The 19,337-nt window shown below is 43.6% G+C and overlaps 1 protein-coding gene across 12 annotated transcripts in view; it reads right to left on the minus strand.

The window, feature by feature from the left end:
• The window catches only part of ATP8A (ATPase phospholipid transporting 8A1), a 111,469-nt gene that overhangs the window by 60,868 nt on the left and 31,264 nt on the right, over window positions 1–19,337 (minus strand). For 5 of the 12 annotated variants that reach the window (XR_012888050.1, XM_075881694.1, XM_075881690.1 and 2 more), the window contains exon 2: window positions 14,365–14,461. The exons of 1 other annotated variant lie outside the window; for it this stretch is intronic. Coding sequence is in view for 10 of the 11 variants with exons in the window: in XM_075881694.1 (XP_075737809.1) it covers window positions 14,365–14,461 (97 nt within the window). In the remaining variant the exon portion in view is untranslated. Of the gene's footprint in view, window positions 1–4,412; window positions 4,475–6,052; window positions 6,507–14,364; window positions 14,462–18,003; window positions 18,130–19,337 lie in introns of those variants that run through there. 6 more of the 12 variants (XM_075881706.1, XM_075881701.1, XM_037420966.2 and 3 more) reach the window with 4 other exon arrangements.

Genomic DNA, 19,337 nt, shown 5'->3' on the forward strand with positions numbered 1-19,337 from the left:
CTTCTTAGCTGCCCAATTTTCCTCTGCTTATTCCACTTTTACAGCTACTACTGCTGCCATTATCAGTATTGAAACAGTGGGGTGGGAGTTCCTATCAACATAAGCGTGCCCAAGGTTCCCATCAAATGAAGGGGGGAGGAGGCAAAGATTCATCAGAGTGCCCACTCCCCTCCCTATTAAGTCAATGTATGGCGTGATGTACAGTGGAATGAATTTTGTTCGCCCCCCACCATACACATCCCCATGACCATCAACCTAGTTTCAGAGACATTGCAATTGCAAAGAAAAGTACATATGCATGGACAGTGCTCATGCATTGAAACAATAGATAGAAAACTTTTAGTTTAATGTATGATATGCATAACTGCTCAAGATAACCACGCCATGTTGCTTTATATCTGGCTGCTACAGGCTATCTTCACTATGGTGCAAGTATGTTTTCAATTAAAGTAGCGAGTTTGGAGTGTTCGGACATCTTTGCTAAAAACTATAGTGCGAAAAATCACAGTTTATTCATGGAGTGAATGATGATGAGTAGAGCGAAGCGTCTGTCCGTTTGTGTGCTCATACGTCCGGACGAACAGAGGCACGAGCGCACGTACAGACAGATGGACGGACAGACAGACAGACAAACAAAACCACGGACGGATAGATGCACGAACAGATGAACAGACAGACTGATGCACAGAAGCACGGACGAACAGATGGAAACATGCACAGACAGACAGACGGACAGAAGCATGGATGAACAGATGGAAGCACGGAGGGGTTAGACCCACGGACGGACAGATGGACGCTTCGCCCCACACATTATCATTCCCTCTGTGGATATGCTTTGAAAACCACTAACACTGTTTAGTTGTATTATTCCCAAGGACATATACACACAGCACCATCTATTGAGCAAGTGATAAACTAGAGGTGGCTACATAAATATGTTAGAGATAGCGCTCAATGGGGATAAGACTTACATATGGGCAAGGATATGGAAATCCTTGCCCATATGTAAGTGTTATCCAGTACAGTAACTACGTTACCATACATGCTTAAATAAGCCAGTTCTTTACTGGAAAGCATTATGGAGGCAATGCTAATACATTTCTCCCGGAGACCAGAAATGCGCTCAGCTTCAAAGATATCTTGTGTAATGTGCCTTCTGCTCTATTTAAATGCCTGAAGTGTTGTATAGGCTGGACAAGCAATCCTTACACTTAAACAATGGCTAGTTGGAAGACCATCAAGCTTGTTCCTTCAAGTGCATTTTGCACATTGTTAGCAAGCTGTAAATGTGCCTTCTGGTTTGGCCAACACACACTTTCTTCCACATCTCAAAGGAATTTTGTACACCACCCCCACCATACATTCAACAGAAGACCACCTGTGCGAAAGTGTTTGAGCTAGAATTACACTGATACGACACAACCTGAATACAGTGGTATAGGCAATATGCGCATTACTTAGCCTCAAGTTCCTTAAGTTGTTGCATTTCAATCTGTGGACACTGCACATATGTATGTGCGTATTAAAGAAACTTATTATGGCGGGTGGTGACATACAGTGCAACATGCACCGAGACTCCGATCTAGACAGATAGTTGTAAAGTATAAGGAAGTGCTGGCAAAATTTTTGCACTCTTGACGACTGGAGATAAAATACGAAGCAAAAGGAACAGGCAATCTAGATACCTAAACTAAGGTTAGATTAATGTATATAGTATACAAATGTACAAACATATCGCAACATTAAGATGACTTTTTTTTTAAACTTCAACTACAAAGTATTTTGTTTGTAAAGGAAAAAAATCTTGTATTTTTTATTCTAGCACATTTTTCATATGATTCGACTAAACAAATCTCATGCACTGTTTATCTCTCATACTGACCAGAAATAAAAACAAAAAATATACACTTTAGAAAACACTTTTCTTCATTATTTCTGTAAGAACTGAGAGTCTCTTGAGCATGAGCACTCTCTAGTTGTGAAATGAAAAGCATCAAAGAATATGTTTGAGTACGAAAACAAATGCTTGACGTGAATACAGTTGACACTTAAGGCTTGATAGTGGTGATATTACTCTTCCAAGGTAAACTCTGGTCAGGATTCATAGTTGAATGGATAAAAAATTGAAGTATGATGTCATATTTCACATGAATGCCATACTAAACATAGAAGGATCTACTGAGAGAACAAAGTGTTTTATAATTAAGTTAACAGACTAGGAGCTCTTAACATTCATTTGTTCATAGGCTGCTATAAGAAAGTCATTTACGCAGGCCACAAGCGGAATTCGCAGCTGCGTGACGCGCAACAAGTACCTCACAAACGGCATGCCTACAGCTGCGAGATACGAAAAAAATCATACAAAGGCACAACAGCTGTCTACGACATACATAACGTCTGTCGTGAACCATAAATCCTGCCGCTGACACCAGACATGGGCACGCTTCCTATGAATGGGCGTGCTAAATGCATCCCCTCCATCTCTCTGCTGCCTACAGAACGGCTTTTTCACTTGCAGGCATGCGCTGTGCAGAATGACTTCGGTCATCATGTTTTCAAGTGGCATGGTGCAACAGCATAAATATTGTGCTTTGCAATAGGCACTCATCACATGTCTCGTTATGCAAGATATGTATTCCTCAATGTTTAAAGGCCAAGCGTACATGTGTCATGAAAGAAAAGGTGACCATCGGGAAATGATAATTGTAAAATTCTAGCACTAGCTCAACCTTGTTTGATCCTCTACTGTTCTGTCACGTAGGGATTTGCACAAGCAGCAGTTTAACAGAGTAAGTAGGCCACAGTGAGTAGCACAATGCTACGGCGCGACTATGGTATATCGAACATTACATTACAAAACAAAACCTCAAAACTGAACTCGCCGCAGAAAAGTTCTTATGCTATTTAGAAAGCTTTAGAGCATGCCCGTTTTTCGTGTTGTTCTTTCCTTTACTAAAAAAATAAGAAGAAGAAGAAATGTCAGTATTTCCATGACCGACGAAAATTTGTATGCTAGTAATTTGACACAGCACTAACATCAGCTTTTCGTTTACTAATATTTTAAGATGCAGTATTTACTGGCTAGAAGTTTCTTCATATGCTCATTTTTCAATATTTATTTAAATTGAATTAAGAAGTCAAAAAGAAATTACCAGAAAAAGACAAGAGCAACATAACTCCCTTCCTATATATGTGCTAGCTTTAAGTACCCTAAAGCGAGTTCAAGCAAGCAAATAAAACATTCCACCACTATCGCTCCACGTATGTTTGAACAGGCAACATTACATCCTTGAATATAAACTAGGTCTCAGATTAAAAATAAGGTCACTGCATTTGTATTTCGTTAAGTGCCAGATGCTGGGTTCTTTTTACATTTTTTACCCATACATTTCAAGGCTCAAGGAGAGTGCATTTAGAAGTGATAATTTTAATTAGTCTGACGTATATGGCTACAAAAGCTATGGCTTTATAAAGAATGTACGCCAACTTGCAGCAAAGCAACGTGTCTTCGGCAAAGCACAGTAAGGACAGTACTTCACAGCAAAGACGAGTCAAAGACATGGCACAACACATAGACAAAATGAAATGTTGCATAATTGTAACACACGAGTGCAACATTACACACAAGGTAGGAGGGAAGTTTTACATAATGCATACAATAGCATGTAAGGGAGAGTAAGCAAGCAGACATGATGAATACACAAAGGATATTTGCTGACAGCCCCGGATAGTTTAGTGGCAAACAGTTAAATGTGGAAGCGGCAAGTATAACTTTACCTGGCTAGCCAAAGGTGTAGTAATCATTAACACCATGGCCTATGTGTGTCAATAGGCAGCATATTCTCTGATGTGTCGTGCAAGACAGAAGGACAGTTCTTGCATGGAAATGAGGAATGGAGTCAACAAGCTCTTCAATATAACTGGAAAGTATAATGATTTGTGGCCTAACACGCAAACTATTTTTCCCAAATGCGGCTAATTTGCATGCTTTCAAGCTAGCTTCAACACGTGAATGAGGAAACTACTTATCTGACCAACCAAGGACACAAATATTGGGAAACCAGCTTATGATGAATGACATAAACAAAGTAGGAACAAAGCTGCAGACGAGGACATGGACAGTAGCGATTCTCATCACATAAAAAGTGCTGCCGAGCCAATCGTGACACACATGAATTCACTGGTGATGGGAAAACGTGAGGGTCGCACAGTAGGGGCTGCTTTAGGGGGAGACCAGTTCGCATGCTTTTAAACCGACGTCTCAACAATGAAGTGCAAGACGTAGCGGTTGACTTAGACTTCACACAGATTTGTCTCTCAGGGAACAGCAAGCAACACGAACGCACGACAGCAGGAGGCAAGGACGGGACACGAATGAGCGCAGCCAGGGGCGTAAGAGAGTGCTGTCTTACCAGCAGAACCGGAGGCAAAGCCTAGCATCGGAACATGCTCTGGGGCTTGCATGATGGACAGTCTTTTTTTTTTTTCACACAGACACAGACAAACACCGGGAGAGACAAGAAAAAGAATGATCAGTCAGTGGATACGCAGACTGGGTTATGTCACTCGGGGTGACCGGTAGCAAGCACAGCTCACTGTATCGTTTAAAAAGTTCACCAGACCACATGAACATGAACGCGACATGCAACTGCACCTTCCACGGTAACATGAGGTACAAACAAGCTGAAAGCTCCGCACGAGGTGGAGTGGTCTTTCCCATAAGTGCATGGCGAGCTCCCAGCAGCTTATCTTTGCTGCATTTATCTCACAAGTGGCTCGATGCTGGCAAACATCTATCACAGGTGATAATAGGAACTGATCAAAAGACCTCCGGCTCTTGGCTTATGTTGTCAATCACAAATACTGATTTCTCAATAATTCAATGTATAGTGCTTAAAAGCAATTGTACCATAGAGATGCCGAGGATTACAGCGACGAACACACGTACCATAGAACATGCATTATACTCACTCACTCGGCCTCGACATATGAATAACAAGTCGGGAACACGAGAACAACAATTTTTTAGAATTCTGAACAGAGTTCCGCACTAGATTAGCTTTGCCTACATCTTAGAAGAAAAGGCGGCGCTTCCCAGGCTGCTCGCGGGCAAACTGCGAAGGAAAGGCGGCGCAAGCTAGAACTCGAGGCTGGGAGAACATAAACACACTAAACTTGGCAGCCAGCTGGTCTAAGCGAAAGCTCGCTCTTTAGCAAACAAGGGTTGTGCAAAAAAAGTGCTCTTTCATTTGGTTGTATATATCTTTGAATTGGGAATGTTTGTTTTAGCAGGCACCCCGATAGAGTCGACTAGCTTAAAACCGTTTCGCATTTGAACGAGCTGACGTGTGCGTCACCAACCGCTTCTGCGGTAAAAGCAACGGTGGATGTCACATAAACGAGGTGTCTTTGAACCTGTCGTTTTGTCCACTTTGTTTGTTTTTTCTTTTCTGTCTCTCTCTTGTTTCACCGAGTCGACGAAAGCACCCGCGCATCCGTTAAGCGCTATTCGAAGTGTGGATTATGCGGTGTCCGTAAGTTTTACGATGAAGTAAAACGTTTGTAGATCACAGCGAAGGTGCTTTACAGCACGCGAAGAAGCACATTTACTCGCGGTGTTAATATTCCACAACGAAGTGCCATCTCTGTCAACCGTATGTCATCAGACGGCGCGAAACGAAAAAAATCGATAGAGCCGCACCGAGCAATTAATTAGCGCGGTGTTGGGACATAGCTTCAGTGAAGAAATTTGAAAAATACGCTAAATTTTAGTGTAGTTATTCCGATAAAGTTACAACGTCGACACCAAAGAGTCCACACGTACGCGTAGACGAACGTATGGTCTTGTTTAATCACTTCCGACGGGCTAACAGCTGCTCTGCACATTCAAAGTGGGGGGGCGCTCTGATTTTGCAACGTTCGGCGTATTTTTAGTGCGTTGGAGCACAAGCTCAGAGACGAAGCAACCAATACGGACGTCGGGCTACATGCAAGAACTACGCACAGGGAAGGAGCTGAGGGGGGGTTATGTTCAAACAGAACCACCGCCTACCTTGTGCACGACCCAAGTCGTCGTAAGCCGGACGCATTGCCGGATCGCGCAAGCCCGATCGCTGCAGCGGTCGCTCACTTCGAGCCTTTCACGAGCGACGCTCGCAAGCGGCTGCTTTCAAGGAAGTCGCACGCGCATCTGGATCTGCTGCTTCACGTCGACGTAACGCGACATCGAAAGAGCGACAACCATCTTCGATCGAGGGCCTCCAGCCGCGCGAGTTGTATATCGTTTCGTTCGCGAGCAGTTTGGCCCGTGTTTCTTTTGGCTTCTTGAGTTTCTGGATCGCGTCCCGACTTGGCTCCTATTATGCAGTGCCAGAAAGGCGCCTGCGGCGAAAAGGCTGGTGCGCGATAACCCCCGCCGGTTCTCCGGCTCCGTACGCCAAAAACAAAACCCAAAATACGCGCAGGCCACAGATCGCACTGTCCGCAACAGGCGACGCGAGCTGCCTGCGGTCGAGGATGCACTGTACTTTTAAAATGCTTTTTAGATACTCGATTTTTTTTTCTTCTGTTTCTCTCGTAAGTCGACGCCCTGTGCCGAGGATATAGAGAAAACGACGCAAACGCCGCCTGGTTGTCCCGCCTCGGTCGTCATGACGACGGCGTTGCTTGACTCTGCGGCAAAGCCGAACCGCGCGCTCCACGAATAGAAATGAACGGGACGTGCTCGGAAATCGTGACTTCGCTAACACAGCCAATCAGAAAACAGTTTGTCTGAAATATTTAGGAAAAAATATTGAGGTTAGGCAGTTTCCCCGGGCACATTTCCAGTTTCTCCTTTTTTCACACTGTAGTGTTCACCAGCGCACGCATCCATTTCAACTTCTGACCGGTGTCAGTGTATACAAGTCACGTACGATTTTGTCAAGCTGCGCGTAAAGAATTGTTTTCAAGTATTATAGGACACACGGGACAATGAGACAATTTTCTTGAATTAGTCGCCTCATATTGGGCGCTGGCACACAGCAACATATGGTAGACAATCTTCTTGCATGTTGGCCCTCAATAGGCATACTTCATTCAATTAATTTTGCGCCCAAGGCTATGTGGCAATAGAGAGGGAAACATAAACAAAAATACAAGTAGAAGCACCAGTGCAGAAACACAGAACATGAAAGATGATTTTCCAAACTGTGTTAACTGATGCAGTTTACAATTAAGCGCAATGCGCGGACCTAAAAATAATTTTTCTTTACTCTTACCAAAAGTTTAAAAAAAAGAGAAGTTTATTGTCTAAATCAGTCCGTATGCACGAGTAGTTCGTAAGAACATGTGCCTCAGCATGCTTTGAACTTGAATGGGGAAGAAGCAAGGTCCAATATTAAATCGTGTCTGCTTATATCCCAGTACATTAACTTAATTTTCATTTCTCTCTTTGATTTCTGAAACAATAAGTCGTTGCCCATCAGGTACTCGCTTTCGCTCTATGGGAAGCATGTGTGCGCCATACGTTGTGTGTGCTTGACTTGCGTAACGTATTATACCTTATGATGCAGATTATAGCAACTTAATTAGATCGTGTCGTGCAAGGACAGAGAATGGCAGAGCCCTATGTGTTACACAAGTTTATATGATAATGTTGAATGCGAAAGAATTTTTATGTCGTCTCAACTAGACTGTCAATACCTATGTCATGTGAGACGATCATCATCATTAATGATTAGAACAAAGTAAATTTTCTTGACGAATTTGGATTTGTACCAGCTGGATTTGGGCGGGAATGTGCCGCTTACACAACCACCCCTGAGCCACATAGCAGCAATTGAGTTCCAATTTCTTCCAAAGTATATTTTCATCACTGTAAACATTATACGTAAACAAATTTTCAAATATTGACCACAAGAACAGCAGATTTCCTTCTAAGCCTGCCTCAAAGCACAGAGTTCGTTTACAGTTGCAGGCATAAATTGTAGTCGTTCACGTAGTCGTTCACGTAAAGTACTGTTTACATCTTACAAGCGGAGCGTGAAGTTGTGCTCTATCCTAGCGACCCCTCTCCCTACAGAGCTTCGTCATCACTCTTTTCGGAGGGCTGGCGGCAGCTGTACTTCGCAGATTGCTGCTATTGGCCGATAAGCGACAAACTAAGAGCTGCGTTGAATCAGATGTGCTTCTTGCCACGAAGTATACCACCTCATGCCGGTGCCGTGTTCTTCTTAGCGCGCTAAAATTACACAAAATATGAACTTTAGCGAGCACCGCGAAATCAGACCGGGACGAGCGATCACGTTTCATGACGCACGTGCGCTGACATAGATTCTTTTAACCGTGTCACCTCTCCCTGCGTATTCTCCAGTGCGCTCATCGGGACGAAAGAAAGCGTTTAAAGCGTGAGACAAATACGCTGACTGCACTCGTTATCGGATTAGAAAAATGAGTTTGCGGTGATTGTTTGTGATGCAAATATAAACTCCGATAGTGAGGTCATTCTATGATTACTCGGAAACGTGGTTTAGCTTAGGATCCCTTTATTATAGAAATAACAGTGTGCGGCCAACCATGCCATAACATTAGCTAGCTGTAAGCATTATTTCAACTTTTTGAAGATATAGGCTAACGCATGACTTTCGCTCTCCCCATTTGTTTTTGTTTTGTTTGCTAAATATGAACCGACAACCTTTGTTCTTTGTCTTGTTAGCCATTCCTTCCCTTCATGCCGCTCAAGTGGATGTACATCTAATATTCTATGCTAAATAGTTTTTGACAATCAGTCATAATTAATTTTCGAAGATGCAACGAACAAAAGTAAACAATCACGCACACATAAAATTACGCAAACATAAGCGCTGTAGTGTACAGCAACTCATTGTTTATTGTCGAGAGACCCGGCTAATGTAGAATAACACCCACATGAGCATTTATAGCAATAAATAAAGACCCACAAAACACACAAATGAAAGCACAAAAAAACACGAGGTGGTTATAAAAAAAAAAACTTGCACACAGAATATGGTTGCACAAGGTGTCGGCGCGCCTTTCTAGAGAATGATACCGACCGGCAACTGACGCATTTACCTTTCCATTTGCGGATTTCAATTGCCTTAAGTATTTCTCTTGTTTCCTTGTCGCGTTCCTTTCAGACAACCTGCCTAACTATTAGAGAAGGAGAACGGCAACAATCCCTATGGTAGGCCAAATGTCCATGGAGCATCTTTTGCCGAGAAGCGATGGTCATGTTCCGTTAACCTTATGTCTAAGCACGTGCCCGTACTTGTTACATCCCTCTAACAAGGTTTACATTGGTCAGACGGGCAGGTGCCGAACCATGCGGTTAACGGAACACCGTAACAAGCGTACATTGGTCAGACGGGCAGCAGCCTAAACCCAAAATAATTGACCAGTTGCTGTACAGCGCTTGTGTTTGTGTCATTTTACGTGCGCGTCATTGTTTCATTTTGTGCGCTGCTCCTTCGAAGATCATGGCTCCCCAAGCTCTTCTGTGTCCGTGTCTTTCCTCGCGCTCATGTTCCCTCCTGAACTAACTATAGTACCCACCAGCACGTCCACCTACAATTACCTACTGATGAATATAAAACTATAGCTACGTTTCAGTTGAATGGTTATAAAGCATGGCTAGAGCATGCAGCTTGCTAACAGTGGCGTGTGTTGCCGAGGGCATAGTTGGAACGACGTTGAACTGACAACACGCAACCAGGTGACAAGCGTTCATATTGAAAATGCTCGCACTCTTACACTAACAAGGGACATGCGTGCCGATACAACTGACATTTCCGTAAGAGGCTTAAGTGCGATATCGTTATTTACAACTCACTCTTTCCTCCCTCTTCAGCCATGGTTCACCACTTTGTCCTCTTCGTCTTTTCAAAGAGCATCGCCTCCCCCTACTTCAAGCAGTATTTGTTTACGTGGCAAATCTAACATTTTTTTTTTAAATTTCCTATTCATATCTTCCCTCGAACTATGCACAATACTCGTGGGCGTCACCATGCTTATTCTTTTTCTGGCATTTCAAGCGACAAAGCGGCTAGTTCAAATTCAAGATCGCCGTTGCAGTTGCTATCTTTTGTAACTGCGAATCGTACCCACGGTGGGGTATTGGTCGAAAACCAAGTTGGCAATGCGACATTTCACTGTAAATGACGATAGCAATATTGCAGCACTAATAAATGAGTAGGCGCCAATGGTAAAGGCTGAACGAAACGGTAAACCGAGAACACTTATGAAAAGAAAATCAGTGGGGGACTGTGAAATGTGAAAAAAAAAAATAGCAATGAGAACTATTGGACACGCCCCCACAGTGGGTATGAGCCACAAGAGAAGGTCAAGAACAAGTCCATGAAGGAGCTTTGGACGGTTAAGCAAACAAATAATATATCTCAATCTCCAAATTAAGGCTCTGTGAATTCTAAGCTTCCGTAAGGGGAACAGAAACTAAAGGAGAACTGGAAGCTATATAATAGTGATAGGTTCAGGCAAAGCCTGCAAATAACGGTACCTGTAGATCTTTCTCTACGTCATGCTAAAGCCTGTGGCTCAGATAGAATCATTCGAAAACTAACTCGAAGAAGTGGCTTATCTTCTAAATAACGTGATACGAGGAAAAAAGAGCACTGGAAGGCGTAAACGTATACAATTATGAGCGGGGTCTCTCTCTCTTTTCTCTCTCTCTCTCTCTCTCTTCTCTCCCTCTTTTATCTCTCTTTTCTCTCTCTATATTTTTTTCCGCATTTCTTGACAAAAGCCAGGAAAGACATCAGGGCCGTGCAACGACCTTCTGGGCCACTCGTCGTGATCAGAGATCCACACAAAAGTTTATGTATGTTCTCTGTCCACACATCCTAGCACGCCAGTTCTTCCTGCTAGCTGAGGTGCTCTCCCCGCTTCATTTCCGGCACCTCAACGTCAGCTGCTTAACCACAAGATCTAATGGGTTGTTTGTGTTCGAGGCAGGTGTGCCGTGGCCGCCAGATTAGGGCGCTGTGTGTGTCATCGTCTGTGTGCGCACCTTGTTGACTTGCGAGAGTTGAGGCCTGTGCTGGTTTGGTTGTGTGACTTGTGTGTCGCGTTGGTGCATTTTTATACGGCACAGCGTATATGCATCATTGCGCAAGGTAAAACTACTCGCACAATGTTCAGTAGAGCATGCATAAGAAAGGAAAGAGTTGGAGTTTAGACGGGGCCGTAGCGAGAATTTTTTTTTTTAGTGGGAGAGGTTTCAACCACCCTTTATTTGTGCGTTATATATATATATATATATATATATATATATATATATATATATATATATATATATATATATATATATATATATATATATATATATATATATATATATATATATATATATATATGTGTGTGTGTGTGTGTGTGTGTGTGTGTGTGTGTGTGTGTGTGTGTGTGTGTGTGTGTGTGCTGTTACGACATTTTCTTCTATAGCGCAGTTAATATTGCGTCATGCGCACCACTTTTCGCTTAACTGTTGTAAAATTGCCATATAGATTTGCATTTTTAAGTGTCTTATGCATATGTACAGTCTTTTTCACACTTAAGGGAAATATCGGAACACATACATCGGAACATACTATCATTGGGACAATTATTTCACCACAGATTGTCCATGATAGCCTATAGGCTCATCACGCATGATATTGCCATTGCATGCATTGATCATCATCATTTAACTAACAGCAATAATACCCGGTTTTATTCTTTTTCAGCAGTAAGAACGAACTACGGCAAGTTTACAACCTTGTTTTCAAGCATCGCAATTTGGAATTTATTGCCCTTCGAATTAAAATTATCCCGCAACATTCATATCTTCACCTCGCGTAGCAAAAATTATTTTCTTCGGGAATGAATGGAATCATCTGATTTGTGTGTTTAACCGTTGGTAGCTTTTAACAGTTCAGTGTTAGTTTTATATAATTTGCCTTTCTACAACTTACGCAACTGATAAAAACGTAGTTGCATTTGTCATGTACAGTTCTTTAATATTGCTTTGTTCTAGTTTTATTCCCCGCTATTGATAATTTTTATGTCTAATTTTATTAGTAGTATTACCATTATGTTGTATAATAATTGTATTGTTATTGTTAATTGAGCTCATTAGTTTTTGCTCACAAATTAGCACCTTTTTGTGTACTCTTTTTGTATTTACCCCATTCATGCCGCCATAGGAGGTCCCCCGTCAGTTTCTATGAAACTTGGGGACCTCCTCCTGTACTTTTACAACCATGTAACCAAATGTGAAATATGTAATAAACTTGACATGAATCGAGCTGCTGCCAACGCTGCAGTCAAGCGCGCCGGCCACAGCTCGCGCATGCGCAGACACTTAAGGGGCTGTAGTGTTGAACCGTGTTATCTGCTACATATTAGATGTGGTGACAAGGAGGCAGCAGCCGCCGAGGGAACTCAGGCGTCACGATAATGTATCTGCGCAAACTCTCGTAAATATATTTCATTGATATGCTGTCACTGTTGACGTCGCAAGCACGGCACCGACATAACAGAGCCATCGAACTCCGCAAGTGTCATGTTGCTTTCAGTTCTTCGGGCTTAAAAAATGAAAAGCAAAGGCACCACTGTCTTTTTATTTTTTTTATTTTTTTCACTAGGAACGGTAAATGAATAAAGTGTTCAAGTGACAGGTTGACTGCTCGAAACACTGGCGTTGTTATCGGTGCCGTGGTGTCTATTTTTTTTTCTTGTTTCCGCACACAGACTTGTTAATTGTCCACTTCTACTCCGGAACAACACAGATCAGGAGAGTGTACAATATGTAGGATGCCTGTGCCTCTTAAGTGAATCAGTCAATAAAAAAAAGAACATGGATAACAGCCGTGCATGGATTCTTTCGACTCCGACCTCATTTGCTTCGACAGCAGCACATTCTTGCACTGAAGATAAGGTGATAACAACGCTGTGGTGGTTTCCTGGTGCTTTTGTGGCCGCACTGTTTACGGCAGGGCAGCGTGTTTAATAAAGAGCTGCTTCTGTAGAGAGGCGTAATGGGGCCTCCATCTCATTCTCCCGACGGAAAATAGTACTAATAATCGTCGGTTTTTTTACGTCCCGAAACCAACAAATATCATTACGAGGGGTAGTGGAGGGCTCCGGAAACTTTGACCGCCATATGGTGTTTAACGTACGCGCCTAAACGTGGCCTTCGAGATGGCAGGCGATCTAGGAGGCCATGGCCCAAGTATATCTAGCCTTTCGCCTCTATCGAAATGCTACCGCCAAGGCCAAAATTGAACTGACGACCTTCGATTCAGCAGCCCGAGTACCATAACTATAGGTGTGCTTACGAAGGGCGGGGGGGGGGGGGGGGCGCCCCCTATTTTCTACTAAACTAAGAAATGGGGGCGCAAAGTCTGCCCCATGCAGTGATTTAAAATGGGTGGAGGCGCTGCGACGAACCAGTAAGTGAGGTCTCTAGATAAAATAAACTTGTTTCATCTAGGGACCTTACCTGAACGTCGTGGCCGAATCACGGTGGTCGCATTTCGATAGAGGCGAAATGCTGGAGGCCTAAGTAATTAGATTTAGGTGCACGTTAAAGAACCCCAGGAGGTCCATATTTCCGGAGCCAACATTGGTGATTGAGAAGAATATTAATTAGTCAAGGTGCGGCCGTCAGTCACACGCACAGGAAAGAGGAAGCTTATGGGGTTGTAAAAAAATAATAATCATCGAGATGGATTGTGATAGGCGCACGCGCGATTGGGGCTGAAGGGACGCCTCCCCCACCAATCACCCAGGGGTGAGGGCAAAGTTTGCGTCTAACATTTGCTCTGTTGCGGTCACGCATATTTGTGGCAATAATGAGGGAGAGTTATAGCGCGAGAACAGAACGACGATCAAAGGGACAAGAAGAAGACGAGCGTGTCCCTTAGATGATATGTGCGGTTTAACGCCCCAAAACCACCTTATGATTATGAGAGACGCCGTAGTGGAGGGCTCCGGAAATTTCGACTACCTATAGGATTCTTTAACGTGCACCCTAATGTGAGCACACGGGCCTACAACATTTCCGCCTCCAAAGTTTTAGCAGAGTCCTCTGGTTTTAGTGAAGGAAAAGTTTGAAGGGAGCACTTGCCGCTAAATGATGGTGATAGCTTTCAGGTCCCTCCACGCCGCATAGCGAAAAACAAAAGAGCTCCGTTAAAAAACTGTTCGTAATATAAGGTGCAAGGATAAGGTATGAGCCACTCTTGACACGACGTGGATGCATTAGTTTAGTGAAGACGGCCTCGCAGCCAATCGCCAAGAGCACTTACACACACAAAAAAGCCTTGGAAACGGGGTCTCGAGCTTATGTTGCACTTATTTGGTATCACTCACCTCCTTCGGAATCATCGTTAAACCGGTGATCAGAGTGGCTTTCGCACAGAGGCTCGCGATCCGTCGCACCATAGAAGATGGGCTGGAACGAGCCGCGCTGTGATGAAGTGCGTGACGTGCAATGAATATAACAGTGCGGCATAGCACCGGGAGGGTGCAACACGAAGGTGCCACCACCACAACAAGCGACTAAATGACGTAAAGAGGCTAATTCCCCCCCCCCTTTTTTTTTTAACCAGCAGCTATCAGAGAGCTGACAAAGCGAGTATCATTGCAAAAGCGTTTTCACAATGAGAAACAAATTGACAAATATCACCCGTGAACAAAGTGCTTTCTTTACTCATTAGTACTTTACTTAATCAGCATTAAATGCGAACATTAATGCTGATATCGAACTAGAGTCATTGAGAACGGAGACAACAGGTTACTGGCAATGCCTGACGCGCTGATTGATTTTTAAAATAATTTTTTTTTCTTTCTTCTCTCTTTTGAGGACAGCCAACTTCTTTAATATGTGGTGTGACGATGGTCTACAATATTTTTTTTTAATACCGGTGTCACACGGGCACTTTTAATCGCGATAAGTGTCGATCCGGATTAACATGATCCGGATTAGGTGCTGCTACACGGTCACTTTTAATCACAATCAGGTGTGATCGGTATGAAGACTATCGCAATCCACGCATCGTGATCTGCCTTTTAGAGATAGCGATTTCGCTGTCGTCTGCACCCTCTGGTCAAGCTTGTTCAAAGCACAATAAACAAAAAAAATCGAGCACAGTTCAGTAGAAACACTTTAAAACTGCTGGATGTTTATGAAAAAGCAAATTCTAAACTGTTTAAATTGGAACAATATCCGAAATATCGCATTTTTTAAAGATTCGTTTCGACCGCATGTATAGTTACGGGAGAAGCAGACGACCAGCAGACGACCGTTGCCTTCCGCGCTTAGTTCGACTATCGCACCGTCGGAGCTGTTGGAGACGTGCACTTGGAGACGTGCACTTCAAGCTGTTGGAGACGTGCACTTGGAGACGTGCACTTCAAGCTGTTGGAGACGTGCACTTGGAGACGTGCACTTCAAGCTGTTGGAGACGTGCACTTGGAGACGTGCACTTGGAGCTATTGGAGACGTGCACTTGGAGACGTGCACTTGGAACTATTGGAGACGTGCACTTGGAGACGTGCACTTCGAGCTGTTGGAGACGTGCACTTCGTGGTCGAATTAGGATACCCAAATTTACAGTAATTGACCACTGGCAGAAGCGACAGGAAGACTTGAGTCACCAAAAGTGAAACTCGGGTGCGTACAACGAGATTGAAGCCTCGCTGCGACTGGACGGCTACGAGCGGAGTACATCAGAAATAAAAGCGAAGGTTAAGAATCCAACTCGGCAATACATGTAAGTGCAAGGAAAACTCTATCGATTTGATATGTGGGGTTTAACGTCCCAAAACCACCATATGATTACGAGAGACGCCGTAGTGGAGGGCTCCGGAAGTTTCGACCACCTGGGGTTCTTTAGCGCGCGCCCAAATCTGAACACACGGGCCTACAACATTTCCGCCTCCATCGGAAATGCAGCCACCACAGCAAAAAAAAAGAGAAAAAAAAAACTCTATCGAATGATGGATTTATGAGATTACTTTTGTAGTGGCATGCAAAGATTTTGCCTTTCGAGTGGTTCTTGCACGAATAACATTGCTGATAAAGGGTTCTATAGCAAAATCGTACGCCGAGTTTTGTAAGTGACATGTTTTACGGTACGCAATCCACCCAAGCGCCTGGTGCATTTCATCTGACCCAAGCTCGAACCGAGTTAGCTTGGGCCGTGTAACAGCTGTCATACAGTTGATGGCGATTAAGAAGACCGATCCGGATCGCCCTGATTACGATTAAAAGTGTCCGTGTGACACTGGTATAAGAGTTATAAACATGTCTCTATAGTATTTCTACGGCGAAACTCCAGATGACACGCTGTAACATGAATAGGCTTCATTGATCATGAAACTGAGTTTTTTTTTTTTTTTTAGGATGAACGCCAACAGTCGGTCTATATTATTCGGTCTTTCCCGTCACGAAGAAAATTTCTCGCTTCGCGAAGCATCCATTTCTAGTTCAGAGGAGAGAAAATCAATACTGAGAGGTACCCAGTGACGTTCTATAATCTATGTAAAGATCTCAATATTCACGGCAGCGTTCTTAATTTATTGTGCTCTCTTGATGGCTTATGACGGCTTATCACATCGGTATATCTTATGGGAGCCTTGTTATAGCACCTCTCTGCCCAACGTTAAATGGTTGACGAGAAATTTTTTGCCATATTGCATGCAATGCATGTTCAGGAGGAGGAATAAACTTTATTCCAGCAGGTTTATTCCAGCAAATAAACCAGCAGGTTTAGATGGCTGGGCCTAAGCCTCCCATGAGGGGACGTCAAGGGCTTTCACCTCATATTCCCGTACGTGTACACAACCTCCCACCTACATGTTCAGAAATAATCTTTTTTCAGCACAATTTCGGAATGAAGTCGCCTAACCAATGATGTTGCAACCACGAACTCTAACGCTGCCTTCTACGCCATGTTATTATGATGTGTGTCCATGTTGTCTTCAGCACTATCGAGTGGGTGTGTAATGCTTGTATATTCTATTTCATTATTGAACCTGATAGCTGCAACTATGTCTTTACCGATCATGTATTGTGTAACCCGCCCCCCCCCCCCCTCTGTATTGCCTTATGGCGCAAAGAATACTGTGATAAATAAATAAAACAAATGAAAAGACACCTGCTCTCGAGGTCCAGGCTACTTTCTGGTATCAACTCCACCTGAAAACTGCATACTTGCGATACTGTATATATATATATATGATAGATACTACTTTTCGTATGAGCACGTTGCAGCCGTCATTGTAAACCTCCCTTACGCTCTCGTTAAATTGTCAAGCCTTTCATATATCTACGTAAACAAGTCCCATATCGTATTCCAGCTCTCACGTTATGAACATTCTCACAATTAAACCTGCAAAAGTTTTTTTATCATTTACCAACTAAACATCGGGGTTCTTTGCCTGAAGGTGTTTGTGCATTGTCTTTTACTTCTTTGCTTCTATATTTTAGGTAGCCCCTACTCCAATATTATGTATGTATGTATGTATGTATGTATGTATGTATGTATGTATGTATGTATGTATGTATGTATGTATGTATGTATGTATGTATGTATGTATGTATGTATGTATGTATGTATGTATGTATGTATGTATGTATGTATGTATGTATGTATGTATGTATGTATGTACGTACGCAAAATGTGCATGCATTGCGGTGAAGTGACTTTATACGTTTGCACCATATGTTTCATATCATCGCCACGCTCCTGCAATAGCATTCAAAACTATGGCTTAGCTATGCGCTTATAGTAAGGTCTGCAAGGGACACACTTGAACTGCACCCCGTGTGTTCTTCGTAGTGTGAGTTACCTGCCGTCAGAGCATTGCTAAGCCATCATGAGTCAACTAGATCCATTCGTTGTATTATGTAGTAAAACTGACTAGCTAAGTTGAACACAAGAAAATAAACATAAAGACACAAACAAGGAAAACTAGTCCCACACTTACTCAATCAACGTAACTGACCTCACTCAATGGCATGCCAGAAAAGAAAACGGCCCTGTACAAAGCAGAGCCTGTGTGACCCTCTGCAGCGAATGCTGGAATAACAAGCCATGAAAAGGAAAATGTGCGGCCGCCCCGATTGCATGGTTTTGTCGTCGTCTGATATCTGGGCAAGGGCGGATGTGTAGCGTCTGGCTCCGTTCGAAGGGCAGAGCGTCGCGTTCTTCAAGTTCAAAAGGAAGGAGGAAGTCGTGCAGTGGGGAAAAAAAGAAAAAAAAAAGCGCTTGGCGCGATGAGGCGTGTCAGGGCTGGCGCAGAATGAACGAGCGTCGCCGGTGGAGAAAAAGGTCACTCCATGAATTAGTAATCGCACGACGAGGATACAGATGGTGGTCCTCCAGCTGCGCCCCATTCTCGGTATAATACCACGCAGAACTGCAGGAGAACACGTGGCGTCCAGCTGTAACCAGCCGCCGTACATCAAATCCGCAAAGCTGTTCTCGCGCTAAAGTTTACGTGGATCAGTGGAAGCACGAACCATAGAGTTTCCTAATATACACTAGAGGGAACTCTGGCGCCAGTGTGTATGGGAGCTGCAACGCACGGAGCTTCATCGAGCATGGGAATGATGGGCAACGTTACTAGAATAGTACGTTGATGATGGGTGGGTATAGTACACACATTTGTCTAATATTCGTACTTCTGGCCTGCTTTTGGCTCCGTGTGGCTTGGAGCTGTTTCTCACGAAACAAATATTAGCAAATGTTCAGCGGTTGCGCTTCATCATCTTATTCTTTTAAACTTACCTTTCCAAATCGGGTCACGAAGTTCAAAAGGGTCGACTCTTTTTTTTTTTTCAAATCAAAACCGAAACACAGCAATAAACGAAGCCGCAAGTACGATTCGCCGCCCGCAAGTAGGAAAACTAGGCAAATGTGTGAACTACCCGTCATTCCCATGGTCGCTGAACGATCGCAGTGCCAGAGTCACCTCTAGTTAGTGTTAGGAAACTCTACGGCACGAGCAACTGATGGACCGTGTACTTGAGGAACGAAACGTGTGTTGTGACGATGACGTCTTCCATACACGTGGTGGGAGCATTCAGCGGCGGCAGTGGCGCGAGCACTTGTTTCCTTCAAAAAGCTATGAGCCAATTGGGTGTGGCAGACTGAGTTCGTGCCACCCACCCCCCTCCTTTTTTTTGGCATTGTGTACAGAGCCCAAACGCACTCGAGCTCATCTGCCTGCCCGGCCCCCCTCTTCAGATAAAGTGGGTGCCCCCCCCCCCCCCCCCCACCGAAAAAAATTCTGTCTTCATCTGTCTTCATCCCTTCTATGAGCCAAAGGATGACTAC

This window comes from Rhipicephalus microplus, chromosome 2 (genome assembly GCF_043290135.1).
Source record: "Rhipicephalus microplus isolate Deutch F79 chromosome 2, USDA_Rmic, whole genome shotgun sequence".
NCBI classification, from domain to species: domain Eukaryota; kingdom Metazoa; phylum Arthropoda; class Arachnida; order Ixodida; family Ixodidae; genus Rhipicephalus; species Rhipicephalus microplus.